Source organism: Chiloscyllium punctatum, chromosome 8 (genome assembly GCF_047496795.1).
Source record: "Chiloscyllium punctatum isolate Juve2018m chromosome 8, sChiPun1.3, whole genome shotgun sequence".
Lineage (NCBI taxonomy): Eukaryota > Metazoa > Chordata > Chondrichthyes > Orectolobiformes > Hemiscylliidae > Chiloscyllium > Chiloscyllium punctatum.
In genome coordinates, this window is record NC_092746.1 from 78,228,304 (window position 1) to 78,253,789 (window position 25,486).

Consider the following 25,486-nt stretch of genomic DNA (forward strand, 5'->3'; position numbering starts at 1 on the left):
CCTTCGGGCTGGTATATTTGCAAAGCCCTGCCGTGAGGTGGCTTTGCCCTTCTGCCTGGGTGGAATCCGTTTCACCTGCTTTTGATAGTTTTGTCTGGGGTGAACTCAGTGACCAAAATGTGGCATGGATATTCTTACTCCTCATGCTATTGTGCAGAAATTTCCTGCCTAGCTGTAGAACCTTGCAGCCTCCAGTTCCAATCACTCTTTCTTGGTAACAAATAGGAGCCATGTGTATTATTCACTGGGGTCTTGGCTCTGTGGTATGGGGGTAGCCCAAAGTTGAGGACAGCACCATCTATGTATCCCTGAAACCTCTGAGCCCCTTTTTCTGCATTTTAAAGGGAAAGAGTCAGTTCTATATCTTTCTTGAAGTCTAGACCTAGTTTAGTTGGTAGCTTCCTCAGAATCACATTACTAGTAATTCCACAAACTAAGTAATCCCTTAACATTTCCTGAAGTGTTAAGCCATACTCATTTTGTTCTGCCAATTTCCACAATCGCATCAGGAATTCAGTAACTGGATCCCCAGGAAATCTACCGGTTGTGCTAAACCATAATGCTGCAATATAACAGAAGGTTTAGAGTCATAGTGGTCCATTATCATATCTAAAGATTCATCAAATGCTTTGACTCGCAGGCTGACAGGTAGTTAAACTCTTTTTGATGCTGAAGTTGGCACTCCACAAGTGGTCAGGATGATGACTTTCTGTTGGTGATCTCCTTCTATTCTGTTGGACTGAAAGAAGTATCTCATTCTTTCAGTGTAGTAGTGCCATTTTTCACTTCTGCAACAAAAAGTTCCAGTTTCCCCAAACAGTGACATTTCCAATATTTCCTCACCAGAGTCTTACCAGTTTCATTGAAAGGCAAGGCTCTTCAAAACTTTTCTTTACTCGCCACTAATGTAATAACTCAGGAAATCCAACTGGAAAGGAACACACCTTGTAGTTGAATATCAAAATAGGGCCAATACTCTTGGTATACATAGGGTCGTCACAGTCAGGACAGACAGTTCTGCAGACTCATTTGTGGGCCTTTTTTATTTTACTTAATATCCCAAAGCGCTCTCACACACAACTATTTTCCCATTCATCAAATCACGTGCAGGTTTTTTTTATATATTAACCATCATCATTAAATCAACCATGTTTCCAATTGAGTAATTTACATACAAAGCCCACTATTGCCATTCTAAACCATCAAAGATTAGGGAGAGTGGGAAAGGGGTAAATCAAAATGGAGTTAGAAGAGCAAATAAAGCACTGTTACCCTGTTAGGTATATATCTGAATTCAAATTCCACAAACTACAATGGGCCATCACCTCCCCACTGAGTTTTTTTTAATATATCTGGAAGTGCTATCGTATACAACCAAACCTTTTTCTTCCCCACCAGCAAATCACTGTGACTTTTCTATTATTAGCCATCACCAGTAAATTGTCTGTGTAGCCAATTAGATATCAACATGCAAAGCCTATTAGGTCTGCTTCACAATGGGCTCATGTAATGATTTTCAGCTGGTTGGCCATCATTGGTTACCAAGGCAACTCATACTCAATGAACTCCATGAGGAGATAAATTTGCAATTCTCCAAGGGCCTTGGAGGGGTTATCATGGATCTGAAAGTTACTGGGATGGAGTCAAACATGGGACATCTTGGATACATGAATATAGATTTTGAGACACACATTCAAGGAGTTAAGATGAGATGATAGACAACCAGGAATGTGGAATGATATATTTTTGTTTGAGAAAAGGGGTGAAAATGGCAAAAAAGGGAGATAGAGAACTATCAAAACTTTTGATGAACCTGGAGACCAGGTTGAGAGATTTGGCGGTTAGCAATGTCATTGGATTGAGGGAGTTGGAGGTCCCCCAAGCTTTTCTTTTGAGATCATGGCAAATTGGATGGAGGCTTCAAATCGACTTTCCTATCTTCTTGAGAAAATGTGGCAGAACTAGTTAATTGGATGACCTCTGTCTTAGTAGAATTCATGAGTTCCTTTCACTTGCTGTTGTAGATAAGAGAAGAGGAGACAGGGGAGAGAGGTTTAAGATGTTTAGCATGTTGGAAGTACAAATCTATATTTAAAGGACTATGTGAAGGATGCTGGAAGACATGAAATTAATTGGACACATTTTTAGATTGAAATTTATCATTTTCTTTCTTCAAATTGTATTCAGCACTACATGGATTGTATTGAGCAGTACATAACCCAGCAGCTAGTTACTGAAGTGAAAAGTTTAATGTGTGCTGTAAGTCATCTGCTGTTTATCTGAAAATCAAATGACTTTGGAAGAGTAGCAAAGCAAATCAAGGAGAGAAGAAATAAGATGCACTGCTTTAATTACTGGGGGAAAAATAAACTGGCTGTGGCATTTCCAGGGCAATCCTCTTTGGTCTCCGAATTCTGTAAGCCAGTGAGTAGAGAAGATATATCAGAAACATCAGTCTCTCCTAAAATCCTGTTTCTTAGAAGAAGTCCCTGTGAACTTAATAAGGTTTACAAATACCAATACTTATGCTGACTTGGTAAAACCTGAGGTATAGGACTGTGGCCAAATCTCAACAACTCCTATCCAAGTTAACTGGAATCAGCACTTGACATTTATCAATCGATCTAGGAGAGACATTATCAAGCTGGACAGGGGTCAGAAAAGTTTTACCAGGATGTTGCTGGGAATGAAAGGTTTGAGTTATAGGGTGAGGCTAGATCGGCTGGGACATTTTTCATTGGAGCTTAGGCGGTTGAGGGGTGACTTTATAGAAGTTTTTAAAATCATGAGGGATATAGATAAGGTGAGTGGCAGGAGCTTTTTCCCTATGATGAGGGATTTCAAGAGTAGGGGGCGTTTTTTCAGATGAAAGGAGAAAAATTTAGAAAGTTCCATGAAGAACAATTTATTGCACAGCAAGTGGTTCATGTGTGGAATAAAATTCCACAGCCAGTGGTGGATGCGGGTGCAGTTACAATATTTAAAAGACATTTAGATAAATACATAAATAAGGAAGGTTTGGAGGGATAAGGGCCAAGTGCAGGCAGGACTAGTTTAGTTTGGCATTATTGTCGTCATGCACTAGTTAAACCAAAGGGTATGTTTCTGTGCTGTATGACTCGATGACAGGACATTCTGAAGACAGAAGAAATCATAGTTTATTCTTTTTGTTCTGGATCTTTAGCTAATGAGAGTTGTGTTTACCCCTTTTGCCTTTTTTTCATAAAACCCTTCATCTCTGTAGAAATGTCATGTCTTGTCATGTTGTGTGAGTGCATGTATGTATGTGGCACAAACAGGATATCATTGTAATTTCAGATCATAGTATTAGGTGTTAATCAGTAGTTGCCACTACTTTAAGAATAAATTTGATAAGCTGTTGGTTAGAAAGGGATCAAACGTTAAGGGTAGAAAGCAAGAGAATGGGTTTGAGAAAGATATTAGCCATGATTGAATGGCAGAGCAGACTTCAGTGGGCTGAATGGCCTAATTCTGCTCTTATATCTCCTAGTCTTTTGTTCATAATCGACAGATTATTTTTGAATTATTCAAGAAGTCTGGTCAAACTTTCTTTTTATTCTGGATTGCAAAATGAAATAATGGAATTGGTCATTTTGGTAATTGAATCATCAGTTTTCCATTAATTGTGTGACTGGTGGAATGGTGGGGCTTGATTATCAATGCATTCCTCTAGCCATAACATACAATACAAAAAAGAAACCAGTGTCTATCTTCACATTTTAGAATGATCCTGGAACATTGAGCGTTTTTAGTAGATGACAGCAAGACCCGATAATGCTGTTATGCAGCTGAGTCAGTTGTCAGTGAATAGCTGAATTGGTTGTCCACTACATCACAGATTTGATATGATTTATATGAAATCAAAATACTGTAGATGGTAGAAATCTGATACAAATTTAGAGAATGCTGGAGAAACTCAATGGGTCTGGCAGCATTTGTGACAAAGAATCAATTCTGAAGAAGAATCATACCGGACTAGAAACATTATCGCTGTTTCTCTCTTCATAGATGCTGCCAGACCTGCTGAGTTTCCTCCGTATTTTCTATATTTATTTGATATGACTTAGTTTGGCCAGAAAGTATCAAGATCATTGTGGTATAGAAATAATGTCAATTCAAGATAGAAAATTATTCCAAAGTTTGGGAGAAGATTTGTAGCTCGGGTGCTTGTTGTTGTGGTTCTGTTCGCCGAGCTGGGAATTTGTCTTGCAAACGTTTCGTCCCCTGTCTAGGTGACATCCTTAGTGCTTGGGAGCCTCCTGTGAAGCTCCTGTGAAGCCACAGGAGGCTCCCAAGCACTAAGGATGTCACCTAGACAGGGGACGAAACATTTGCAAGATAAATTCCCAGCTCGGCGAACAGAACTACAACAGAAAATTATTCCATTTCTTGTTGTTCATTATTTTTCCCTTTCTTCAGCTCTGTACTTTCATATCAGTAGTGATTGGAACATGTATCCCTATCCCTGGACTGAGAGACCTACCTGATTCAGAGGTGTGTAATAATATTGCTGAACAGGTTGATTAGAAGAAAAGCTTAATAAAAAATAAGTTAATAAAAAAAAAACAGTGGATTCAAAGATTCTCCTGACTTCAGGGGCTGACTTCAAACTGGCTGGTCACAACTAGTGTTCTGTTCTCTACATATAAAAGGTGACTTGGTGACAGGATGCCAGTCTCTATACAGTGTCTAACATTTTCCAATTTTGGTGGAGGTTCACTGATCTGAAATGGCTCTCCATGGATACAGAGTCAAAAAAAGAGTGGTGCTGGAAAAGCACAACAGGTCAGGCAGAACACGAGGAGCAGCAGAGTTGATTCTCTTGCTCCTCAAATGCTGCCTGACCTGCTGTGCTTTTCCAGTGCCACCCTTTTCAACTCTGACCTTCAGCATCTGCAGTCCTCACCTCCTCCTCCTCTCCACGGATACAGACTTATTGTTTAGTATTTCCAACACTTTCATTTTCTTCTCAGATTTAAAAAAATACTTCTGAAAAAAAAATTCCCAAGAGCTGTTCTGCTGTACCTCTGTCATGCACCCAAATTTTGCATTTGGCACAAGATAACAAGATTGTTTCAATGCAGGTCAAATTGTGCTCAAATGTATCAACTGCATTCATATAATTTAGTGGAGTCGTGTAACCACATACAACTTGACATTACTTATACTTTGAGAGAATGGTATAAATTTAAAAATTGACAATAGCACACCATATTTTTCCATTTCATTCCTTTCAAAATCATAAGCATTCAAATTTCACTGACTGGAATTAGATTTCTCACTGGAAGAAAAATTAACAAATGGTGGTCAAAAGACCGTTAGTCAACTTCACAACTCTCATTAGAGAGTACTTTCCTCCAAAATAGTTTAGTAAAGAAAATTCTAATCTCACTCATACATGTGGCAAGGCAATGTTCCATAAAATCACTTAGGGCTGTTTGTTGTTACAGATTTTGGAGATCAGGTTCGGCCGATTAAAGAATTTACACCTCTTCCATTATTATATCCTTTAAGAGTTTGAAATCTTAGTTGTTACATAGGAACATTGAAACATAGGAACAGGAGTAGGCCATTCAGCCCCTTCAGCCTGTTCCGCCATTGAATAAGATCTTTGCTGCTCTGTGGCCTAACTCCATATACAGTGTACCTGCCTTTAACCCATCTCCCTTAATACCTTAGATTAACTTCTGTTAAGCAATCTGAGCTTTAAAAATAACAACTGATCTTGCATCAACTGCCATTTGCAGAAGAGAGTTCCAAACATCTTTGTATGCAAAAATGCTTCCTAACATCTCTCTTAAATGGTCTGGCCCTAATTTTTAGATTATGTGCCTAGTTCTAGAATCTCCAACCATTGGAAACAGGTTATCTGTATCAACCGGTCTTTTCCGATTAATACCTTAAATACTTTGATAAAATTACCCCTTAGCCTTCTAAATTCTAGAGAAACAAGCTTAATTTGTAGAATCTCTCCTCATAATCTTACCTCCAAAATCCAGATATCATTCTTGTAAACCACACTGTACTCCCTCCAAGGACAGTATATCCTTCCAAAGGTATGGTGCCCAAATCTACTCTCAGTACTCCAAGGGAGTCTAACCAGGATATGTATAGCTGCACCATACCTCCTACATCCTTGTACTCCAGTCTTCTGGATATAAAGGCAGACATTCCATCAGCCTTCCTGATTAATTTCTGCACATGTTTGTGGCATTTCCCTCTTTGTTTTCAATTGCATCAACACCAGAATCAAATATAGCAGTCGACACATTCTAATTTATTATAACATTGCCCGTATGAGAGATGTGAATTTCCAGAATTGCTTCACCTTTAATGGAGGGGAATTAGCTTTACCCTTCCATTTTTGACAGAAGAGTTGAGCGAGGAATGGCATGCCTACATGCACTTCTGAGACAGAAAAACGGTGGAGCGAAAAGATTTTAAAAAAGTACATGGATCCATCTCAATTTATCAGATAATGAAGACAAATTTGCAATGTGATTAGCATCCCTGCCTTTGAGTCAAATGGTCCAGGTTCAAGCCCTAAGTGCTCCAGAGATATGTAATAACAAAATATCTAAAAATTCATATGGAATGCTGAGCTTTATAATTAAATACAAACACTCAGGGGTTATCAGTTCAGTCTCAGGTGGAGCATTGGTGCTGATTTTGTAATCAGCAATTAAAGAGCATTCATTACTCTGACTGCAACTCAAGGGGTTTTTCAGATTTTTGACCTGAAACTTCATATTGATTTGACATCAGTGATGTGCATTAACAGAGGAAATAAGAATGTGATTCTCACTGAAACCTGCAGAGTTCAAATGGCAGGTATAACGTCTATTTAGATTGCGCACAAAAGAAAGGGAAAGAAAAACAAGTTCAAGAGAAAGCAACAATGTAAAAATATTTTTCCAAATGTTCAAAACTAGGATGGAATGTGACCCAACATTTCTGAAATTTTCACTGCTAATGAGGTTGGTTGAAAGCATGGAGTCATAGAATCGTACAGCTGTACAGCATGGAAACAGACCCTTCGGTCCAACTCGTCCACAATGACCAGATATCCTAAATTAATCTAGTCCCATTTGCCAGTCTTTGGCCCATATCCCTCCAAACCCTTCCTATTCATATACCCATCCAGATGCCTTTTAAATGTTGTAATTGTACTAGCCTCCACCATTTCCTCTGGCAGCTCATTCCACACAAGCACCACCCTTTACGTGAAAAAGTTCCCCCTTACATTGTTTTTAAATCTTTCCCCTCTCACTTTACACCTCTAGGTTTGGACTCTTCCCACCCTGGGGAAAAGATTTTGGCTATTCACCCTATCCATGCCCTTCATGATTTTATAAACCTCTATAAGGTCACCAGTCTCCGATGCTCCAGGGAAAATAGTCCCAGCCTATTCAGCCTTCCCGTGTAGCTCAAACCCTCCAACTCTGGCAACATCCTTGTAAGTCTTTTCTGAAACCTTCCAAGTTTCACAACATCCTGATTATAGCAGGGAGACCAGAACCTATGCCCTCAGACCCAACCCCTCCAACCGTAACAAGGACAGAACCCCCCTGGTGCTCACCTTCGCATAAACCAAATCATCCGCCATTTCCGCCACCTCCAAACGGACCCCACCAACAGGGATATATTTCCATCCCCATCCCTTTCCGCCTTCCGCAATGACTGTTCCCTCCATGATTACCTTGTCAGGTCCACACCCCCCTACAACCCACCCTCCCATCCTGGCACCTTCCCCTGCCACTGCAGGAACTGTAAAACCTGCGCCCACACCTCCTCCCTTACCTCTATCCAAGGCCCTAAAGGAGCCTTCCACATCCATCAAAGTTTTGCTTGCACATCCACCAATATCATTTATTGTATCCGTTGCTCCCGATGCGGTCTCCTCTACATTGGGGAGACTGGGCGCCTCCTAGCAGAGCGCTTTAGGAATATCTCTGGGACACCTGCACCAATCAACCACACTGCCCTGTAGCCCAACATTTCAACTCCCCCTCTCACTCTTTCGAGGACATGGAGGTCCTGGGTCTCCTTCACCGCCGCTCCCTCACCACCAGACGCCTGGAGGAAGAACGCCTCATCTTCCGCCTCGGAACACTTCAACCCCAGGGCATCAATGTGGACTTCAACAGTTTCCTCATTTCCCCTTCCCCCACCTCACCCCAGTTCCAGCTCAGCACTGTCCCCATAACTTGTCCTACCTGCCTATCTTCTTTTCCACCTATCCACTCCACCCTCCCCCCACCGACCTATCACCTTCATCCCCTCCCCCACTCACCTATTGTACTCTATGCTTCTTTTTCCCCACCCCTACCCTCCTCTCATTTATCTCTTCACCCTTCAGGCTCTCTGTCTGTATTCCTGATGAAGGGCTTTTGCCCGAAACGTCGATTTTCCTGCTTCTCGGATGCTACCTGAACTGCTGTGCTTTTCCAGCACCATTCTAATCTAGACTCTGGTTTCCAGCATCTGCAGTCATTGTTTTTACCTAACCAATGTCCTGTACAGCCGCAGTATGACCTCTCAACTTCTATACTCGATGCACTGACCAATAAAGGCAAGCATACCAAATGCCACAGTTTATGATAAATTAAAAATTTACTTAAAAATAGCCCTAATTTTTTTGGCATATTTAATGGTGGTGGTGGCAGTGAATAATAGTCTGACAAAAATATTTTTATAAAGAAGTTATCAATTCAACCTTACTGTTAAAAGGATATTGAAAGCAGATTCAATAGTAACTTTTCAAACATATTTGGAAAAAGGAAAATAATTTCATGGCTGCTGGCAAGAATCGGTGGAGAGGACTGATGGATCTTTCAAAAAGAGCAATCACTGGCAAAAAGGGTTAATTGGCCTCTATCTGTGCTGCAAACATTTATAATTCTATGAAATAAAGTTATTAAGTTCAACATGGCATTTAATCTTCTCCTTTCATGTCCAACTATTTTTTCTTAATTTAAGTACTTCAACCAGTTACACATTTGATTTAAATTGTGGCAACATTTAATTCAGATTCTAGTTGTCTCTGCAGTTTCAAATTCTCCTTTTTGAATAGCATTGTTTCTCTTAGTGGTTTTGAAATCTGTTAAATTACTTCCTCATTCTTAAAGGAGTGGCAAATCTATATTCAATTAAGAATCAGCAAGAACCTCAGTGCGACAGTCTTTATAGTTGCCCATTTACTCTCCACATAATCCCATCACAAGTTAAAAATGTGAATAAGGATACCAATATAATTTTCAACAGTTTATGAACCAAGCTACTTTAAATGGTCAGACACCACAGTTCTAATAACAAAAAAAATTCACAAAATTGTACTTTAAGAAAGAACAATAATATTCAACGTACAGTTAACAGTTAAAAAGATGAGCTCAAACTCAGCTTAAAGGCATAATAAATATGGTTCTGTCTAGCATACAAACAGTGGGCTGAGTCATTGCAGAAGTCAGCCAAGTGCCATTTTTGTTGAATTTGAAGGAGGTTTTCTCAAGCTCAAACTCGCCTCATTAACTTCATGTCAGGCCCCTAAAGCATCTCCTTGTCCAATACCAACCTGATTCTTCCACTTACCCAAGGTGGAAGTGCTCCCACTACCAGGGTATCTCTGCATTCTTGGTGTCCATGCCATATTTAAAAGGTTAGAGTGTGTCCAATCAAGTACTATCAGTTCAGAACTGCCCAGTATGGTTTGTCACATTTGCTCTTCACATGGCAAATAAGAGAAATTGATGCTCTACTCTGTAGCAGGGATCTGGAATGTTGACGTACAAGTTATTGTGGAGGAGGCTATTCTCTTCCTCCTGGACAAGCAGAAGAGGTCACACTCCAAACCTTGTCAGCTGGTCTGAGGTTGCCATCTGGGTCAGTGCAGTCTGGAGGAATGCCCAGAAATGTCACAAGAAGATACAGTGCCAACATCCTCTCTTTTTCCCTATTTCACATTCACTCTATCTCTGCTACTGCACACACCTCCCACCAAGGCTCTTCTACCCTCAATTTTGCATATAACATCTTCCTTCACTCGCTTTCACTCACCCAATACCCCCACAGCAGTGACCCTGCATGGCCTCTGCCTTAACTGTGCCAGTATTAACACCTGTACCAGACACAGTCATCTCTCTCAATCTCTCCCTTTGTCTCATTCCAGGAGAAAATGTCCTAAAGCAGGAAAGAGGTGCCTGACATTTAGTTCCTCATCTCCTATGAGGACAGGATACTGACCATGACCACCTTGACTGTCTGACTAATCATACCCAAGTCCCCAGACAATTATCAGACAAGGCCCTTTACTTACTGTGCTGGGACCCCCTGCCTGATGGGTGTCTCTCTTGACTGGACTGAGGATTACACTCTTCCGACTTTGAGACATAGCCAGCTGACTGAAGCATGTGCAATCCAGTTGGCTTGTACATAAAGTGGTAAAGATGGAGATTGGCACAGTATAGTGTTGTACTCTGAAATGTTGGTGCTGGGTACCCAAGCTGGAAGGCTAAAGGAGCAAACGACAAGAGTCACCAGGTAACTGCGCCAGAAATTTATGTCAGAAATTGTCAGGGTACAGTTTTTATCAGAGAGTGTGAGAACGAGAAATTGCATTCGAGTTTGACAACTGAAAATTAATCCCTTTTGGTATTTTAAACTGCATCAAAATAAGAAAAAAAATCATCACTAGTGCAGCTTTTTGCATGCTGCTTCCCTCCCCATTGTAATTTGCCCATCATTTATATTAAAAGATGATATGCCTCACTGTCCTTTGGACAAAGAATGGTTTACTGTGTAATTTTGCACATAAACACGATCACATCAGAAGCAAGAGGAATAACCTGCTAAAGACTTAATGTATAAACCACAAGGCTTTTGAAAATTCCACACCAACAGGACCATCATTTGGACATGCAATTTGAATACTGACCTTTTTTTGCCTCCATTACACGTGAGGCATTAGAACTCTTCAAATGGTTGAAACTAAAAGAATCTTAGGCTACAGTATTAGGGGATTTAGAGATCTTGGATACATAGTAACTAACTGACTTTTTAAAAAGTTAAATTTTAGAGAAAGGATAAATACTTTCCGGTATATTTCGTGATGGCCCATTCAGATCATGTCACAATGCCAAATTGAAGTAACCAGAAATATATACTGTTTTACCGTTTTCGTAATATTTACCCCGATTGGTGACAATTCCATTCCAGGCGCTTCATCCCCATTATTATGTCTGGGAGGGGCACTCTCAACATCCATGAGGAGTCACTGTTTACACCTGCAACAAACAGACACAAATGTGCAGTCGTGGAGATTTTGGTACAAACTTAAACCTAGAACAAACCTTTTATAAACTTGATCAAAAAGAAGAGAAACACGAAAATAAAAGTTCAAACTTTTTTTTAATACAGTTGAATATCCCAATAACATTGAACTGAAAGCTAACAGTAACACCAGGCGGTCCATCCACGCCGAGTTTCCCATTCATGGTTCTCTCACCCGAGTTGTTCCCTTCCAGCTGGCAGCTGTCTAAACCTACACGGCCGAAAGCAATTGCACGTAGCAACATTCAAACACATACCCAACGTCTCTATCCGGCCAAAGTCAGCAGAGTGGACTAAGGAAGTATTCAATGAATGTTACTTCGCCGTGAAGTTACTGCCTCGCACTTCATAAACTATTATCAGGCCGAATCAAAGAGCTTCTAAATCAGGGAAAGTAACCCAGATGCTAGGCACCTAGACAGAACTCTACTTCCTGACCTCCAGGAATATGTGCCGTGTCTGCTGTCCGCTCTGCCGCTGGTTTATCCACACACCCGCCACTCACATTCTGCAAACACCACCCTCCAGCATTTTGATTGGTCCCGATGTACTGTCAATAACACCCACCCTCCTGGAGTACAGTGCACCACTTCAAATTCAGGGGACAGTGGACAGTATAACATTCTAGCGTCTATTTTCAGCTAAACCATGGCAACACGTTTTAAAAATCACATATTTGAAAGAGGAAATAAGTGCCCCTTCTGAAAGCCAACAGTTTAAAAGGATCAAAGTTTTTAACGAATCAAACAAGATAACATTGCCCGATGGGATGGTTGCACATCAGATACCTGCGTGTTTCAGAACTTTGCTATTTATGTGCGGAGAAATACGAAGCCACTTTACGTTAAAGAGGTAACCACAGCCTCTTTAACATAGGAACAAGTAATATTTCCCCAAAGTGATGTGGGAGAACATGCCTTTCTCACGTTACAAAAGTGACTACAATAGTAAATGTACTTCAAATATACTCCATTGACTGTAGCAGCACTTTAGGACCTTGGCAAATGCATTGCCCAAGACTGCAAGAAATTACAGAACGTTTTGAACACAGCCCAGTTCATCACTTCCATCCACTGACTCCACCTATAGTTGCACTGAGAAAGGAACCAACATCATCAAAGACCCCGCCTACCCTGTGATACTCTGTACCACCCTCTTCCATCAGGCAGAAGATATAAAAGTATGAATATACAGAACAGCTTCTTCCCCACTGTTATCAGACTTTTGAATGGACCTCCCAAATGATAACGTTGATCTCTCTCTCTGCAGCTGTAACAGTGCATTCTGTACTTTGCTTTGCTACCTGATGCATTTTGTATGGTACTATCCACCTGCCAAGCACATAAAATAACACTTTTCACTGCATTTCAGTATGTGACAACAATAAATCAAAACAAATAGAACATAGAACATTACAGCACAGAACAGGCCCTTCGGCCCACAATGTTGTGTTGAACATTTGTCCTAGCTTACCTATCCAATTGTCGCTTAAAGGTCGCCAATGACTCTGACTCTGCCACTCCCAAAGGCAGCGCATTCCATGCCCCCACCACTCTCTGGGTAAATAATCCACCCCTGACATCCTCCCTATACCTTCCACCCTTCACCTTAAATTTATGTCCCCTTGTAACACCCTGTTGTACCCGGGGAAAAAGTCTCTGACTGTCTACTCTATCTATTCCCCTGATCATCTTATAAACCTCTATCAAGTCACCCCTCATCCTTCGCCGTTCCAATGAGAAAAGGCCTAGCACTCTCAACCTATCCTCATACGACCTATTCTCCATTCCAGGCAACGTCCTGGTAAATCTTCTCTGCACCCTGTCCAAAGCTTTCACATCTTTCCTAAAGTGAGGCGACCAGAACTGCACACAGTACTCCAAATGTGGCCTAACCAAGGTCCTGTACAGCTGCAACATCACCTCACGACTCTTGAATTCAATCCCTCTGCTAATGAATGCTAATACACCATTGGCCTTCTTACAAGCTCTATCCACCTGAGTGGCAACTTTCAAAGAGCTATGAACATAGACCCCAAGATCCCTCTGCTCATCCACCTTACTAAGAACCCTACCGTTAACCCTGTATTTGTCCTTCCAAAATGGACAACCTCACACTTGACAGGGTTGAACTCCATCTGCCACTCCTCAGCCCAGCTCTGCATAATATCTAAGTCCCTTTGCAACCGACAACAGCCCTCCTCACTATCCACAACTCCACTAATCTTCGTATCGTCTGAAAATTTACTGACCCACCCTTCGACTCCCTTTTCCAAGTCATTAATAATAATTACAAACAGCAGAGGACCCAGAACTGATCCCTGCGGAACTCCACTTGTAACTGGGCTCCAGGCTGAATTCTGGATTAGTGGTGTTGGAAGAGCACAGCAGTTCAGGCAGCATCCAAGTAGCTTCGAAATCGACGTTTCGGGCAAAAGCCCTTCATCAGGAATAAAGGACACTGCCTTTATTCCTGATGAAGGGCTTTTGCCCGAAACGTCGATTTCGAAGCTACTTGGATGCTGCCTGAACTGCTGTGCTCTTCCAGCACCACTAATCCAGAATCTGGTTTCCAGCATCTGCAGTCATTGTTTTTACCTCCAGGCTGAATAATTACCATCTACCACCACTCTCTGACGTCGACCGGTTAGCCAGTTCTCTATCCAACTGGCCAAATTTCCCACTATCCCATGCCTCCTGACTTTCCGCATAAGCCTACCATGGGGAACCTTATCAAATGCCTTACTAAAATCCATGTACACTACATCCACTGCTCTACCCTCATCCACATGCTTGGTCACCTCCTCAAAGAATTCAATAAGACTTGTAAGGAAAGACCTACCCTTCACAAATCCGTTCTGAAATCTAATCAACTATCAAGAAACAACTAAATATGCATGAAGTACTGGTCTAGTTCTATATGGAATGCCATGTATAATTTTATTTATTGTATTTTGAAAAAGGCATCAAGATTTTGGAGCTAGTACAGCAATGAATTTTGAAATTGACAACTGAAATTAAACAGTTGGGTTATAAGGAGAAGTTGGGATTTTTATACTGGAAAATAAAAGTTTCAGGACAATATGAAAGAAGTATTCATATGAAGTCAGAATTTTCGATACTTAAAAGATTCTAAACCAAATCAGCATAACTCCAATCGGTTAAAATGAAACATGAAAAAAATTTTCATTGAACTTTTTTGTGTAAATTATATAGTTCTTTGACATAGGTTTTGGTTGCACTTTACTGGCTTTTTCAAGTCTCATTATTCTGGCATTTCAAAACTAAAGGTGAACAAATTCTTCCAGATGTTGGTGACAATTTGGAACAGGTTTCTCAGGGAGGCAATCAAGCTGATACTATCAATACTTTTAAGAGTTGGAGACACAACTGATGAGAAAACCCAATAAATAATAAAACTTCTGAACTGCATATTCAATTTATGAACTCAGGGTGCCAGCCAGGTGGCATGAGATTGTTCTCAATATGGACTACAGGAGTTCAATTTTTGAGGGCAATTAGGGATGGACAAAGAAAATTAGCTTTATTAGGGATGCTCACATCACAAAACCAAATGATCAAAATATCGCTTGCAGAAATTTGTCAAGGGTGAGAGTGGCAGATGTGATTGCTGGACCCCTTGCTGAGATATTTGGATCATCAATAGTCACATGTAAGGTGCCAGAAGACTGGAAGTTGGCTAATGTGGTGCCACTGTTTAAGAAAGGTGGTAAGGACAAGGCAGGTAACTATAGACCGGTGAGCCTGACATCTTTGGAGGGAATCCTGAGGGACAGGATTTCCATGTGTTTGGAAAGGCAAGGACTAATTAGGTTTAGTCAGCATGGCTTTGTGCATGGGAAATCATGTCTCACTAACTTGATTGAACTTTTTGAAGAAGTAATGAGGAAGACTAAAGAGGGCAGAGCTGTGGATGTAGTCTATATGGACGGAGGTGGGTATTGCAGATGCAGGAGATTAGAGTCAAGATTAGAGTGGTGGTGGAAAAGCACAGCTGGCCAGGCAGCATCTGACGAGCAGGAAAATCGACGATTCGGGCAAAAGCCCTTCATCAGGAAGCTCTTCATCATCTGTAATCTATTTGGACCTCAGTAAGGCGTTCAACAATGTTCTTCATGGTAGTCTGGTTAGCAAGGTTAGATCACATGGAATGCAGGGAGAACTAGCCATTTGGGTACAGAACTGGCTCACAGATAGGAGACAGATGGTGGTGGTGGAGGGTTGATTTTCGGAATGGAGGCCTGTGTCACAAGGATCGGTGCTGGGTCCACTGCTTTTTGCCATTTATATAAATGATATGGTTGTAAACATAGGAGGTATACTTAGTAAACTTGCAGATGACACCAAATTTTGTGGTGTAGTGGACAGCAAAGAAGGTTACCTCAGAGTAGAATGGGATCTTGATCAAATGGACCGATGGGCTGAGGAGTAGCAAATGGTGTTTAATTTAGGTAAATGTGAGATGCTGCATTATGGAAAGGTAAATCAGGGCAGGAATTGTGCACTTAATGGTAAGGTCCTAGGGAGTGTTGCTGAACAAAGAGACCTTGGAGTGCAGGTTCATAGATCCTTGAAAGTGGAGTCTCAGGTAGATAGGATATTGAAGAAGGTTTTTGGTATGCTTTCCTTTATTAGTCAGAGTATTGAGTACAGGAGTTGGGAGGTCATGTTCTTGCTGTACAGAGAATCGGTGAGGCCACTTTTGGAATATTGTGTGCAATTCTGGTTTCCGTCCTATCGGAAGGATGTTGTGAAACTTGAAGGGATTCAGAAAAGATTTACAAGGTTGTTGCCAGGGTTGGAGGATTTCAGCAAGAGGGTTGAATAAGCTGGGGCTGTTTTCCAAGGAGCATCGGAGGCTGAGGGGTGACCTTATAGAGGTTTATAAAATCATGAGGGGCATGAATAGGATATATAGACAAGGTCATTTCCCTGGGAGGGGGAGTTCAGAAGTAGAGGTCATAGGATTAGGGTGGGAGGATAAATATTTAAAAGGAGCAACTTTTTCATGCAGAGGGTGATGTGTGCATGGAATGACCTGCCAGAGGAAGTGGCGGAGACTGGTGGAATTACAACATTCAAAAGGCATCGGATGGGTATATGAATAGGAAGGGTTTGGAGGGAAGTGGACCAAATGCTGGCAAATAGGACTAGATTAATTTAGGGTATCTGGTCGGTATAGATGAGTTGGACTGTAAAGTCTGTTTCTGTGCTGTACATCTCTATGACTCTGTAACTCCATGAGCTAATTAAATAAATCTGGAATAAAAGCTAATTCCAATCATAGCAATCAGGAAACGACTGGCTTGTTCATAAACACTCAACTGGTTCACTAACATCTTTTAGGTTTGGCCAAACCTGCATAAGATCATGTAGAGTCTGCATTAATGTGTCTATTTGTCTGAGAAAAGCCCTCATTCTTGGTGCAAGGTCCCACTGTGCTAAGACTGCCTGGTATTCAGCATGTTAGGACAATCCAATATTGACAAAGATCATGCACAGACATCTGTGCTTGTCAAATGATGCTTAGAACCTAAAATATCAGAACCTTTGTGGAAAAACCGAACAGAAACAGACCTGAATGCATACTGCCATCACATGCATCTCAGCACGGACATTACTGCGCTAAGTGTTTAGGAAAATTCTAGCTGAATGAACATGGCAGTCTTCCATTTTCTGGAAGGACTTTCCAGTAAGGAAACAATGATAGTACGGAATGATCTTTGTGATTAAAAAGTGACTCTTTCAGTGACTCCTCCTGTTGCACTTCACATCCAACAAATTACCAGGCAATCCACAGAATAGGTAGGAAATAGGTCATCCTTTGCTGCCATCAAACTGAAGGGAAATCGCTTCAAATTCTGACATTGATGTTCAGTATACAGACGATATCTTAAGTGTGTGTTCCCTCAGAAACCGAGATCCAAGTCATTGTCTGCTTCTTCCCTGAAGCAGACATGAAAATTGACTTTTCAATAAACAGTCAGAAAACTAAGGTTCTTTTTCATCTGTCCCCAGAGCACAATATTGATTAAGATCAATTGTATGATCCTCAAAAATCTGGATCAATTTCAATATCTTGTCAGCCTCCACACAATGAAAGCAGACATTGTTGAAGAAGTTCATCATCACTTCCAGGTCTGCCTTTGGCTAACTGAGGAAAGTGTATTTGAGCATACAGATTTCAAAGCTGAGACTAAGGTCACATTTTATTGGGCTACAGTGATCTCCTATGCTTTGGAGACTTAGCTAACCTTCAATTAATACTTCAAAGCATTAGAAAGGTTTCATCAATGATGTCTTTGAAAGATCCTCAAATCCAGGGGCAGGTAAAGTTGTCTGGCTAAGTCACTTGTGCACTTGATACCACACTCCTAAAACAACTAAAAAAACTGCACTACAGAAGGAGATACCCAGAAGGATTGCGGAAACAGTGTAGAAAAATTAAATTATCCTCAAGGCCAAGCTTGTGACTGGCCAAAATGGAGAAAGTTTATTCATGAAGGCACCAAGAACATCAACAGACTTCATCAGCAGTACACATCACAGATTTCAAATGGTCAGGGAAAGCACATAAGTCTCCAAACACCACATCTACCTGCCCCTTAAAGAACCACATTCCTGCTTGTGGTGGAGTCCTCTGTTTGCACATTGGTCATATCAAAACCCATCAAACTGGAGTGGAAATAATCCTCAATCCTGAAGGACTGCCAAAGAAGAAGAAATGTGGCTCCAACCCAGAACAATGTGGTTGATCTTTTGGAGATGCCAGTGTTGGACTGGGGTGTACAAAGTTAAAAATCACATAACACCAGGTTATAGTCTAACAGGTTTAATTCGAAGCACACTAGCTTTCGGAGCGACGCTCCTTCATCAGGTGGTTGATGAAGGAGTGGCGCTCCGAAAGCTAGTGTGCTTCAAATTAAACCTGTTGGAATATAACCTGGTGTTGTGTGATTTTTAACTTGGTTGATCTTTAGTTATCTTTTAAATAGCATAAAAAGTCACTTAATTAGCAGCACCACCTTCTCAAGGATAATTAAATGCTTCTTTCACCAGGGCCCCCCACATCCTGTGACTAAATGAAGAAAGTTAAGCTAAAGTTGCAGCCAAAATTTAACACTGATAACAAAAAAAAGTTCTCATTACTGTAATGGCCACAGAGACATATATATTTTGTGCCTGACCTTGTGTTATCGGCTGTGGAGCTAGTATATATTGTATTTCTTTGAATTTCACGAAGAAAGAAGCTATTCATTCATTTTTACAACTTGAGACTAGCATGTTTGAGAGAAGAAATAATATTTAATTATTGATTCTCTTTATCCTTTATCACAGTATAATTAATTTGCACCTTCATTGATATGTAACTGCTTAAAATTTGGATTCAACCAAAAGTAAAAGCAGATCAGCTTACTTATCAATGCCATCAAGTTTCATTTGGCAAAATCTTAATTTAAGTCATTTTATCCCAAGAAAGGTTAAAATGGTTAAGGATGAAATAGTTTACATTGTTAGTGAAATGCCAATTTTAAGAAATTGGGCAATGGTAGTTAACAAATCAATTTATCCACTACAACACATTTATAATTATGACAAAATAGCAATAATATAAATTTCATGTTTGCTTACATATTGCTCAACATTTTGTAATCAGTTTCCCCTTAAGCAGGTCCACGTTCCTGATGATCAAGATTTTGCTGTTGCTATTCAATTGCAAGCATTCAGATAGTGCAACCAAAGGATGTAACACATTGGGGTCTCATGCTACAGTCTGATATTGAGCCATGGTAAGCTGGGGAGAGCAATGGCAAATGGAGTTTAATCCTTATAAGTGTGAGGTGATGCATTTTGTGAAGAGTAATAAGGGAAGGATAGGCATAGTTAATGATAGGTCCCTATGGAAGAAAGGGACTTTGGAGTACAAGTTTATAGATCCCAGAAGGTATCAGCCCAGCTAGACAGGGTTGTAAAGAAAGCATATGAGATGCTTGCCTTCATTAGCCAGGGTGTACAATGTAGGAGAAAGGAAGTCTTATTGCAACTTTATGAAACATTGGCTTGGCCACAGATGGAAAACTGTGTACAGTTCAGGTTACTACACTATCAGAAAGATGTGATTGCACTGGGGACAATGCAGAGGAGATTCACCAGGATGTGCCCAGATGAAAAGTCTCAGTTATGAAGAGAGATTGGATAGGCTGGGTTTGTTTTCCTTGGAGCAGAAAAGGGTGAAGGGGGATCTGATTGAAGTGTTCAAAATTATGAGAGACATAGAGAAAGTAGATTATGAGAATCTCTTCCCCATGGCAAAAATGTCTAAGACCAGACGGTATAAGTTTAAGGTGAGGGGTAATGGGTTGGAGGAGATCTGAGAAAAAATAATTTTCACTCAGAGGAAGCCAATATGTGGAACATGCTGCTTGATGGTATGGTGGAGACAGGAACTCTCAAACACCAGGATCAGTACTTAAAATGCCAGGGCACAGTAGGGTATCGACCAAGTGCTGGTTAATGAGATTAATGTAATGTGGTGCTTGTTGGGCCAAAAATATTCTTTTCAAATACACTCTAAATCTATCCACTACCCTAAAACTATGCTCTTTTGTTATGGAATCTTCAACTAACAGCAGTGGTTCACCTTCCTGTGCACTCTACATAGACCCCCTCAGACTTAAAATCTTCAGTTAGGTCTTACCTGAGCTTCCCCTGTTCTAAAGGGTGCACTCTATCTAATCCTCATTTAGAGTTAAAATTTCTTAAATCAAGAAAGATCCTGGTAAATCTAGAACCAAAGAAACATACTGTAAATGCTGGAAATCTGAAATAAATAGCAGAAATTACTGGAAACAGCAGGCTCTACGAAGAGAGAAACAAAGTTAATGTTTTTGTGACCTTTCATTGGAATTGGTAGGAGGTGGAAATGCAATATGTTTTGATTTTCATATATTTTGTGTGTAAATGTGTGTGTTCACGCGCGCTCTGTCATGGTAATGTCACTGGATTAGTAATCCAGACCCACGATAAAACTCTGGGGATACTGTTTTGAATTTGACCGTAGTGAAATTTGAGTTCAATAAAGTTAATCTGGAATATAAAGCAGCCCTGGCAGCCATGTAATATTGAATTTCATTAAATAAAATTCTGTTTTATCAATGTTCTCGTAAGAGTAGGAAATATGCCATCCTTACCTGATTTGGCCGATATGTGTTTCCACTGCCATTGACTATGGGCAATTAGGATGGACAAGAACTGCAATACCGTCACTTCATGCCAAAATAACATGAAGAAAAAATAGTGCATTGACTAGTCAATGCAGTCTCTATCAATGGACTAATCAATGATTTAAACAGTTCCAACATAACCTTCCTATTTTTATGTTCTATACCACAGCTAATAATGGCAAATATCCTGGATGCTTTCTCGACTGCCTCATCCATCTTCAGGTACCTGTGCACACCTTGAAGTCTCTCTGTTTCTCTACACTTTTCAATTTGCTACCATTGTTCAGAATTCCCCTCTCTTGTTTGCCTTCCCAAATGCAGTATGTTACATTCTTCATTTCGCAGAGTTCGACCACTTGATGAGGACTCAGGTTGTGAAACAAAATATCATGGCCAAATACATACAAGATTAAATTACCTCAAATAATAATAAAAGGTTTGGAACTTGTGTTAATTTGGGATCCATCATTTGACAATTTAGAACTTAACATTAGCATGCTTTCGTTGAAGTGAAGTTAGATAGATGACTGGTAATGGTTAGTCTGAATTTCAGTTTATAGCAATTTGACTATGACTATGACTATTATCGGCTTTCCTGTTTTCCTGAGACTATGGTTCTTATTATCATTCACTGACTTCGTAGAATAGCTAGATCACAGAAGGACATTTTTTAACTCCTTTTGTCCGTGTCTACTCTCCGTAAGAGTAAATCAGTAGGTATATATTAATGTCCCTCTGGAGGTGAGTTCTATGGGAGGGGGTGATAATTTACTTATGCAATGCGAGTGGAGATCTTTTGATTCCTTATGTCTGTGTCTACTCCCTGCAACAGTAAATCAGTAGCTATATTTTAATATCCCTCTGGAGGTGAGTTCTAAGGGAGGGGATGGGAATTTGATTGTGCAGAGCGAGTGGAGCCAGCCCCTTCACATGTTAAAGTCTAAGGCGGGAGTGTTATGCAAGCCCTCCACAAGCCTTCCTGTTGAACAGTAATTGTGGGCTTTAAGTGGGTAATTAAAGGATCCATCTTTCTATTTCTTAATTCAGCAGTGGGCAGGGAATTCATGGGATATGACAAGTAAACCTGCTTGTGGGCTGCCAAGGGAGCATCCCTTGTTCAACAGTACTTAATGCCTAATTGAGGGGCTGTTGAGAGCCAGCTCTCACTCTTGCTGCTGACTCCCTCTACACCTAGAAGATCAAGGACAGTAAATGGGAGGGGAAACCATCATCTGAAAGTTTCATTTTAAGCTATACAGCACCTTGGCAGCCGGTAATAGATCATTGTTCCTTCACTGTTACTGGGTTAAAAACCTGGAACTCCCTTTTATTAGCTATACTATTGGTGGAGCTATTCCATGTAGACTACAGCAATGCAAGAAGGCAACTCAATACCACTCTCATGAACATGCAGAATGTAGATATCCTTTCATTTGATCTACTCAATGTCTAGATCTCATTTGGCATCCAATGAAATTGCATGGATTGCATGACTTTATTAATGTCCAAGATAAAAGAACACAAATTATTATAGGATGCCTGTAAAATATGTTGTTTTGCCCTCCATTTTGTATTGGAAGGATAAATGTAGTGAAGACCAATCTCTCTTTCAAACCTTCAGTTTATGTGAAGACTTTCAAAACAGTTCTGTAGCAAATTTATTGAGGAGGTGCTTCTGTGGATTAAATCAACTGAATAGTTTTTCATCATGTTAATCTTGACTACTGCGAATATGAAATATACAAGGATTCCTGCCTCTAAGTATTATTCTTTCATCCATTTTGAGATTATATGAGACAGAATCAGGCTTGATTCTCTGAGACCATGTGGTTAAAGAGCAGGCTTTTAATGGCTTGCACATTAATAACTGACATGGAACAAGTACCAATGAATAATGAATTGCGTGTTGTATGTTAACATGTCAGCCTTACAAGATCAAATTCCACATTAAATAAAAACAAACTGTAAACTGCAATTATACTCCATGATTACATAAGATCAGATTCAATTTCTTCCTTCCCGTAACATAATCATTTGCATGATTGGGTGAATAGAATTTCCATGTTTTGTACTAATGAGGGAGACTGAGCAAACCGCTTGTTAGCTAGCTTGCATCCTGGGAGGATTGAGGAATGTAGATACATTGTGGAAGGGTAAACAGAAAGCATCTCAAAACACCCACAGAATGGAGAAATGAACAAGTGATATGACAGCAGGGTTAAGACAGTCCGTTGCCCTGGTTCCAAAGCCCCTCTCTCACCTACAGGCCTGACACCGTGGATAAGAAGCCGACTTGACAGCCAGACCGAATATGTTCTGACCATCATTATGGAGCATTGCCACTTAACTGGCAATGTGGCATCTGACCTGTCTGGCACCCTGCCCACTGGGCACCTTATGTATGAGACACCCCCATCTACCTGGCACCTGAAACTTTAATCATCTACCACCCTAACCCCCCAATTACAATCCATATTTAACAGTTAATGGGAGCTGTCGAAGTGTCAAGCTGTGTTGCTGGACATTTAAATCATAGAACATGGCAATTGACTGCTGCAAAAGAAGATGCAGTTTATATGCCCAATTTCTTAGCTGCTGAAATCATGGATTCCTGAACAGGTTTGTAACTGTTCAGGAACCTCAAGCACATCTAAGGTTAAATGGAGTTCCAAACCTAATCATATTATCAGAATTAGCATTCTCTTTTCAAACATTAAAAAGTAATCAGTCTGATTGTGTCTTTTACATCTTAGTGTGTGTATCGTTAAACACTCACTGAATTGGCAAGCACATCCTTTTTAGAAGCAAACCATTGTGGTCAAACAAGGGATTGAGAAAGCAGAGCCTGCCTTACTCCTTCAATCACAGAGAGAAGTGATTGCTTTTGTCTAGAGCTGGCACCAATGCAACTGGCCAAAGGGTCTCATTCTGTGCTGCAGCCATCCTACTTTAGTGTATTACCATGCTGCCTTTATATCTTGATTGTTGTTCAAAGAGTGATTAAGGCTGTAGACGTGTCGCGCCGGATAACATGGTTTGTCCAGGATCCCCGCTGAGCTGCTGACCTTGTGTTGAGGTGACAGAAGCTGGTCATGCAAACCTTGTGGACATTTCTGCTGAATATGTTACAATTAATTTGTATTGCCAGCCTTTCAGTCAGTGATTCAGGTTCTGAGTTGAGGCTTTGTGGATTTCAGCTCTACTCAGGACCTGAGAGTAGAATTATTTTATTTAGTACTGAGAGGATGCTATACCTTGGGAGGTGCAACCTTTTAGAAAAGAACATACCGTGTTGTATTTGCTCTCTCACACATGGTCCCTATTCAGTGATGAACAACGATAGAAGTTGCTCCTCTTCCTGTTGCCTCATACATTTTGAAAGCCTTTGATAGGGTTTCGCTATTTTCAAGGGAAAAGCTGACACAACAGAGGGCAGCATGCAATAACATAAAGAATCTTATTAGTATACAAATGGTAATGCCAACAGGATTGAAACTTCCAGGATTGGCACTAGGAAATGAGGGAAGATACAGGAGCTGAGATTGCAATGTGAGAGTTGTGCAACTGGTTGGCACGCTTAGGGTCTTACTGCTGTTTTAAACAGCAGCTAGGAGGCCTACAGGTGACCCAAGCTTTTGCTTCTGCCTTTGTGCCTTGCAGCTAGGTGACCTGAAGCTTCCAGTCAGTGAGACTATCCTGCATTAGTTTGTATGTTTGGGAGCAAATTGTGTTCCCTTGAACAAAGGCTCAGGAAATTGAGCAAAACAGAGTCGGGAAGCCCCCATCTGCCTCAAAAACATAGTCCTCATGGCCTTGCAGCTTTCTCCAAGTGTAAGGCTAAGACTGTCTAGTGTCTGCATTAAAACATACTGATCCCTGCCTAGTCTAGTGCTGGAGTGATAGCAGTGATTTGAGACTCCAACTCATTGAAACGTTGCAGGTGAGTGCCGCATGACAAGCAGTTTGCTGTTTTTGGACTGATGGCAGAAGCCATTGTAGGGCAGGATGGGAATCACAATGCTGATGCATACAGGAAAAGGTGTCAGCAGTTTGCTGAATTTTTGAGATGCCAAAAGAATAGTTCTGCTGCTCCAAGCTCAACAGAATTTTAAAAATAATACAGACATTTGCTGATCAGATTTCCAGTACCCATGGGTGAATTATCACTCTGCAAGCTGTACCCATTTATCCTTTCAAATTGCAATCATTAACTCCAGTCAGTAGAAGGTAAAATCAGTTGAAACTAGTTGAACTACTGCAACTGTATCTAACTGGTCACTATATAGAATAGCCACTATGTGCTGTATCAACTGGGAAAGCCATTCAGAAAGCAATTGGCACCAGGTTTTGCAATCTGACTGTGGCTGTGGCTGATTGTAATTTACTGCAAACAGTCAACTTAACTGGGACCTGACTGGTTGAAGGAATCCAGACTGATATTCTTCAATATAATAAAACAAAGAACTGTGGTTACAGGAAATTTGAAATAAAAACAGATATTGCTGGAGAAACTCTGGCAGCACTTGTAGATAGAAAGAGGAGTTAATGGCTCAAGTTCAATGACCCTTCTTTGGAACATCTTTCATCTGGCCCTCTGCATTCTGTGTGCCATATATCGCGATATCAAACTAGTGTTCCCATTCTTGGGTGTTATCAGATTAGAGAGAATTGTGCATTTTCGTCCATGTCCCAGCTCTTGAATACTGCCAACTATTTCCATGTGATCAGATTTCATCATCTACTAAAGATAACCAATCGTCCTTCTTCATGTATAGGTCTATCCCAGAGTTTATGTTGCTCTGTGGATACATGTGCACGGGTGCTAGCATGTGGGTAGGCTGTTCCTGGCAGTGCCCGGCAGGCCATGGAGGTAGTCGTGGTGTCGAGCAGGTTCCA

General features: G+C 40.7%; 1 protein-coding gene across 1 annotated transcript in view; it reads right to left on the reverse strand.

The window, feature by feature from the left end:
* Positions 1-11,811, reverse strand: part of LOC140480678 (STEAP1 protein-like) — a 47,886-nt gene extending 36,075 nt beyond the window's left edge. Inside the window, exons 1-2 of the mRNA XM_072575886.1 lie at positions 11,604-11,811; positions 11,207-11,300 (exon numbers count right to left, since the gene is read on the reverse strand). Coding sequence (XP_072431987.1) covers positions 11,207-11,281 — 75 coding nt within the window. The 5' untranslated portion in view covers positions 11,282-11,300; positions 11,604-11,811. The remainder of the gene's footprint in view (positions 1-11,206; positions 11,301-11,603) is intronic.
* Positions 11,812-25,486: the final 13,675 nt, after the last annotated feature.